The sequence below is a fragment of the Sus scrofa genome, unplaced genomic scaffold, assembly GCF_000003025.6.
Source record: "Sus scrofa isolate TJ Tabasco breed Duroc unplaced genomic scaffold, Sscrofa11.1 Contig61, whole genome shotgun sequence".
In the NCBI taxonomy this organism is placed as follows: Eukaryota; Metazoa; Chordata; class Mammalia; order Artiodactyla; family Suidae; genus Sus; species Sus scrofa.
The window spans coordinates 81,871-88,777 of record NW_018085264.1 but is presented as its reverse complement, the minus strand read 5'-3'; the positions used below and the strand labels follow the sequence as shown (position 1 = coordinate 88,777).

The window sequence follows — 6,907 nt, the reverse complement described above, 5'->3', positions numbered from 1 at the left end:
TGCTATTTCTTGGGCTGCTCCCACCGCATATGGAGGTTCCCAGGCTAGGGGTCGAATCAGAGCTGTAGCCACCGGCCTACACCAGAGCCACAGCAATGCAGGATCCGAGCCGCGTCTGCAACCTACACCACAGCTTACGGCAACGCCAGATCCTTAACCCACTGAGCAAGGGCAGAGATTGAACCCGCAACCTCATGGTTCCTAGTCGGATTACGTTAACCACTGCGCCATGAAGGGAACTTCCTCGCAAATATTTCTGTCCCCTTTTGGTGGTGCTATAGTTGAGAGAAAAGTTATAGAAGGAAGAACATATCAGAGTCTGTACGTCTGTTGTTTCTAATGTTTACAACCATGTCCCACATCAGAAACATTTTTGGACAGGCAACCCCCATACATGAACACTGTCATTTTCAACGTGGGTGCATGTATTATTCCACACGTATGTTTATATCATTAGTAAAACATAAACTACGCCCCCTGGATCATCACTTCAGGGGATGTACTCCACCTACTTTAGAGACAGCTACAGAAAAACCTCGTCTATTCTTCTAAAAGTGATAACAATGCTGTGTGTAGATCATAATTCCTTCTGATATGAAGGCGGTCTTTTTAACCACTTCCGAAAAGAGTTCTTGAATTTGCAATACTCTCTCCTTTTACACTAGAGGGCAGAGTCCACTTCGTCCCCATCATTTCCTATTTCCCAGAGGTCTATCGGTCATTACTTAGATCTTCAGTAATTGCATATGAATTGCAGATGTCGGCTCACCATACAAAAAACTGAGTTTTGCTAACAACAACAACAGAAAAGTTTAATGAATTCATTTTTAAAAATAAGTATTTCAAGGGAGTTCCCTTGTGGCCCAGCAGGGTAAGGACCTGGCATTGTTACTGGAGCATCTTGGGTTCAACTCCTGGCCTGGGAATTTCCATATACCATGGGAGTGGTCAAATAAAATAAAGTAAGTATTATAAGATACTATCTAAATAATACTGACACTTTCAGTAGCATGTGTGACAGAAAGTAGGTGAATGACCTTAATTGGCTTTGCAAATGACCAGAATGTAAGGATGTTCTCACAGCCCGAAATTTAGTTGTCCTTTCTGTTATCCCATATAGCTGCCATCTCCTGTAATAACACGAAGGTATCTGACTTGGATATCTTTACAACAAAATGCATGTGTACATGCATGTGTGTACTTAGAAGGTGTATGTCACTGACTGTCTTCCAGGGGAAACAGAAGCACAAGCCTCCATGGTGCCTCTCTCTCCAGAGACCTAGCTCCCTCTCTAAAACAGAGACGGGAAGGTGCTTAGGAAGGAGAACTCCAGAGGTGTGTGCTGAGGAAGCGAGCTAATACCATCCATCTGCAGAGAGCCTGAGCCGCGAGATCCCAGGAGAGAGTGAGCTGACAAACTGCCTACCTGCGATTCCTCCACTGCCTGTCCTGGATCTGTGACCATGATGGAACTTTTCATCAAAGCCACCAACAGCCTCTATAGCTGGATTGCCATTCTTTCTACAAGGTAGGTCTTTCTTTAGCATGTTATGGGGGAAAGGGAGAATTTCTTTTAAAAGTTGAGGACATTCAGCACTAATTTGCTCGAGCAGTGAACAAAAGCAATTTTTTAAATGTATACACCAACAGTGACTATATTTTTAATCATGCACATTGACTACCTTCTTCTCTTTGCAGATATAAATCCCCTTTGCTTCATCTTGACTGGCAACAGGAATGGGAAAGCAGGAGGCAGTAGTTCCAGTGCGGTGTCTGCTTGGAGAATACTGGTAATTCCTTCCACATAAATACGCAAGGAAACAACTATGACAACGTAGAATTCTATCAAGCAAAGCGAGGCCACTCATACGTTGTCCCTTTTCTGGGAGACACTGAATCTTTCCACAGTTCCCTTCCTCTTTTCGGAATGGCAGAAGGTAAGGTCAATGTCAGGTTTGGTGCATCATAACGTCCAGGGCTTGTATTTTGCCACCGAAATACATGGCCAGATAGACAAATGCTGACAACCAAAGGGACCACCAGTATCAGTTTCCTTCTTTTGCTCTAGAGCTGGAAAAAGAAGATCATCCTCTACTCAAGACACATAAAAGTTTCATCTCGGCAAAACTTCAAAATGCAACCAATTATGACCATGGATGCCAAAGAAAATAAGCCACTTATTCTCTTTAAACTCGACTATGTAATAATTACATAAATGCCAGAGACATAGTATAATGGCTGTGGGTTTTTAGAAGTAAGTTTTTATTTTCTAGTCAGGATATTTAAGGGAAAATGAGACATTTTCATTGGAGTATTTTGTTTGTTTGTGTGTTTGTTTTTGGCCTCACCTATGGTATGTGGAAGTACCCAGGCCAGGGATCAAACCTGCGCCAAAGCAGTGACCCAAACTAATTCTGTTGCACCTCAAGGGAATTCCATTGGAGGGTTTTTTCTGTTCTTTTTCTTCTTCTTTTTTTCTTCTTCTTTTTTTGGTGTTATGTGTTTGTTTTTAAGGAATTTATTAAGACTTGATCCACAGGTATATTGCTATAGTCATTTTGGAGACCTCAGAATTGACCATTCAGCATCACACATTTTCATAACTCCATTTCTGAATCTTTGCAAGTTAATAGTTTAAAACACACTAATAAACTCCACACGATTTACTTTGTGAAAGGTCAACAGCTTGTGTTAGGTGACTGAATTCATGTACTCCTGTTAAAGTAAAGCATATTAAAGCATAAGGAATATAGACTGCCACCAAGGAGAAGAGCTTGCTTGCTGGTGACTCTGAACTAAATTTTTCTAAAGAGCAGTGTTTATAAAGTTGGAAGACTAATGACTCAAGTAGGGAGAGCACAAAAGTGTTCCTTTTCTCTATCATCAGGTCGCCAATTATTCCCTTCACAGAAAAACAATGAATAGTAATGATAATCCTATCTAATTGTTCCTATTTAAAAACTCTAATTGTTCTTATTTTGTCTTGGTGTCTCCGACTCTATAAACTTCTCTTTTAGACTCTTGCTCACACGATGTATCTTTCAGTGTATGTTATGCCTATTATCTGTTCTGTATCTTTATATGTAACCATTAACTTTCACTATGTTGCTTTGTCGGAGGCTGCACATTGATGGCCTGTGAATATTATCTTCAGAGAGTTTGGGATGTATATGGTATATGATTTGGTGTATTATTTAATGTCTACTCTATGCTTATATATTTCCTTTCAATGCATCTGGGGCTTTCATGCCTGTATTTGTCTCTCTGTAACAAGTCAAACTTTATATAAATATATATGTTTTTTGGGTTTTTTTTTTTTTGTCTTTTTGTCTTTTCTGGGGCTGCACCCACAGCATATGGAGGTTCCTAGGCCAGGGGTCGAATCCAAGGTGTAGCTGCCGGCCTGCACCAGAGCCACAGCAATGCGGGATCTGAGCCAAGTCTGTGCAATGCACCACAGCTCACCGCAATGCCAGACTCTTAACCCAGTGAGTGAACCCTCCTGCTCGTGGATGCCTGTCGGATTTGTTAACCACTGAGCCACAACAGGAACTCCTCAATCTTACATATTTTTTAATTTCATATAGTTTTTCTTTGTCTGTTCTTTCTTTCTCTCTCTCTCTCTCTCTCTCTCTCTCTCTCTCTCTCTCTCTATATATATATATATATATATATATATATATATATAAATCAGTGTCCAAATGCTCACTTTACTCAGTTTGTCATTTTTGTGTTGGTTATGACCTCTGATTGCCTTCCCACAGGAAGAAAATCGGAATGCCCAAGAAAGGTGATTCACCGTTAAGCAATGAAAGGGACAAATTTTAGCACTCCTGCAGGTTTCGTCTTACTGGGCTTTTCTGACCAGCCCCGGCTGGAGATGGTTCTCCTTCTGGTCGTCTCTGTCACGTACACTCTGACACTGACGGGGAACACGGTGATCATACTGGCCTCATACTTGTGCCCCAAACTCCACACACCCATGTATTTCTTCCTCTCCAATCTCTCCTTCCTGGACCTCTGTTTCACTACCAGTATTGTCCCACAAATGCTTTGGAATCTCAGGGGGCCTGCGAAGACCATCAGCTACGCTGGTTGTGTGCTCCAGCTCTACGTTGCTTTGGGGCTGGGCTCCACGGAGTGCGTCCTCCTGGCCGTTATGGCCTATGACCGCTTCAGTGCCATCTGTCGGCCCCTCCACTATGACGTTATCATGCACCCCAAGCTTCTCCAGCAGCTAGCAGCTCTGGCCTGGATCAGTGGTTTCGTGGAGGCCACAGTTCAGACCATCCTGGTTTTCCAGTTGTCTCTCTGCAGCCACCACAGGGTGGATGATTTCGTGTGTGAGGTGCCGGCCCTGATTAAAAGCGCCTGTGTGAACACAAGCTTCCTGGAAAACGAGCTCGCTGTAGCCAGTGTCCTCTATGTTGCTGTACCTCTGGGGCTTATTCTGGTCTCTTACGGCGGGATTGTTAGGAGCGTGCTGAGGATAAAATCTGCCCAAGGCAGGAGGAAAGCATGTGGGACCTGTGGGTCCCACCTGCTTGTTGTGGTTTTGTTCTTTGGAAGCATCATTTCCGTCTACATCCAACCCAAGAGCAAATACACACAGAATCACAGTAAATTCCTCACCCTCTTCTACACTGTGGTGACACCCGCACTTAATACTTTGATCTACACCTTGAGAAACAAAGAGGTTAAGTGGGCGCTAAGAGGATTACTGAGAAGAGTTCCACGTTAGGGAGAAATGTGAAGTATACTCACATAATTCCTCAGATATTGGAGAATTCCTCCAATTATGGGTTCCCCTTTCATGGACAAGAATCACAGTTACATCTCCTAAATAAAATGGCCTGAAATTTTCTTTCAATGACATCTCAAAGTTACTTATCCTAAATCCTTAAATCCTTACCCTGAGCCCTTCTACTTGCTCTCTCCAGAATTGCTATCTATCTCCCTCTCCCCCCCAGCTGTTTTGTAAAGATTCTATGAACAAATAAACCAACATATAAGGTATGTGCTTGTGTACACATATTACATTTTCGTAAATCCTGAAGTTACTGCTCTAGTGGTTAACTGATGACAGGAACGATACGGTTACGACAGATCTATTTTCTCATCACGGAAGTGACTCTTCTGCTCTTGGAGGAAAGCTGGGATTATAGCTGCAGAAGTTGGGGCTCACGTGAGAACTTCCTACTGCTCTCCAGGTCTCATATTTGATAGTTCGACAGACAGTGGGTGTCTATTCATAATTACACACAAGTGTAAAGGGTCCACTGGAAAACACACAATTATCTAATAGTTTTTTCTTATTTGGGGAATTGTTGATTCCTGCTCATTCAGCAGAGGCATCTGGGACTAAGTAAACGCCGGGATTTTTCTGACCTCTCCCACCTACAGAGGAAGCCTCCAAGGGATATGAGCCATGGGATTGAATATTTCTCTTATATCCATGTCGTGTCAGTGCAGAACTGCTCTCACTATCTTTTGATCAATCATTTATTTAGCTCTATACCTGGAACCTAAGCAACGATGCAAACACTATTTTAAATATTGTTGTTTAATCTGAATATTTAAATTTGACAAGCAAAACAGATTTCTTTACCAAAAAAAAAGTCTTTGTCATTTATATATTATTCACTGTTGTGGATATTATCATTTTATAGTATTTATAAAATTGTTTTTCTTCACACTGAACATAATTTTTTAAAATCTATTCTAATAACATACTTTAAAATCTTGGTAATATTTTCAATTTAAAAATATTGGGAGGAGTTCCCGTCATGGTTCAGTGGTTAACAAACCCGACCAGCATTCATGAGGACACAGATTCCATCCCTAGCCTCACTCAGTAGGTCAAGGATCCCATGCTGCCATGAGCTGTGGCACAGATTGCAGACGTGGCTCAGATTCTGCATCGCTGTGGTGTAGGCCGCCAGCTGTAGCTGCAATTGGATCCCTAGCTTGGGAGCCTCTATGTGCCATGGGTACAGCCCTAAAAATACAAAATATATATATTGGGTTAAGAATCTGACGCAGCAGCTCCAGTCCCCTGTGGAGATGCAGGTTCAAGCCCTGGTCCAACACCGTGTGTTAAAGGATCCGACATGGATTCAGTCCCTGGCCTGGAAACTTCCATATGCCATGGGTATGGCCAAAGATTAGATAGATAGATAGATAGATTCAACTAGATATTCAGATTGTTTCATCATACACATATATCACATTTTGTTTAGTTAAGGATATCTGTATTGTTTTAAATTTTTTAATATTTCAAACAATGCTACAACAAACAACCTTTTGTTTAGATCCTAGTTTTTATGTGAGGGTGATTTTATGTAATAGATAACTACAAGTGTAATTGCTCTTTTAAAGGATATGCTCGTTAAACACAAAAAATTAATCGATACTACAAAATTTTTCTACAGGGTAACACTATTCATTTACACTCCCACCAAGATTGTATGAGAAAACTCATTGCCTACCCTCCATTTGACAAGTGAGGTAGTTAGAATTTAACATTTAGAAATTTTGCCAAACTAAAATCTGGAAAACCCTCATTGTCTCCACTTGTAACACTGAAATGATTCCACTGTTTTCCTCCTACAACCTGTTATGTAGTTACTGTGTTAAAAGATTTTCTGACTTGAAATAATATCTGTATTCCTGAAATAAGCTTTATTTGTCTGTGATGTACTCTTTTCAGAATATTACTTTTATATGGACCAGTCTTTTAAGAGCTATGTAAAATTGTTATATTTATATTTAGAGGTGAGATTGGCCAATAATTTCATTTTCTTATGTCATCCATGGTCTGTTTATGCATCAAGGTTACACTACTCTCATAAACTGTAGAGCAACTTCTTATTTCTTTTTTTTTTTGAAAGAATGTTTTATTTATTTA

General features: G+C 40.8%; 1 protein-coding gene across 1 annotated transcript; it reads left to right on the top strand.

Annotated features, from left to right (window-relative positions):
* Positions 1-3,808: 3,808 nt before the first annotated feature.
* On the top strand, positions 3,809-4,741 carry LOC110258994 (olfactory receptor 2H2-like). Its single transcript, XM_021082289.1, has one exon. It carries the CDS (start codon positions 3,809-3,811, stop codon positions 4,739-4,741), a length of 933 nt encoding a protein of 310 aa, XP_020937948.1.
* The last annotated feature ends 2,166 nt before the right edge of the window (positions 4,742-6,907 follow it).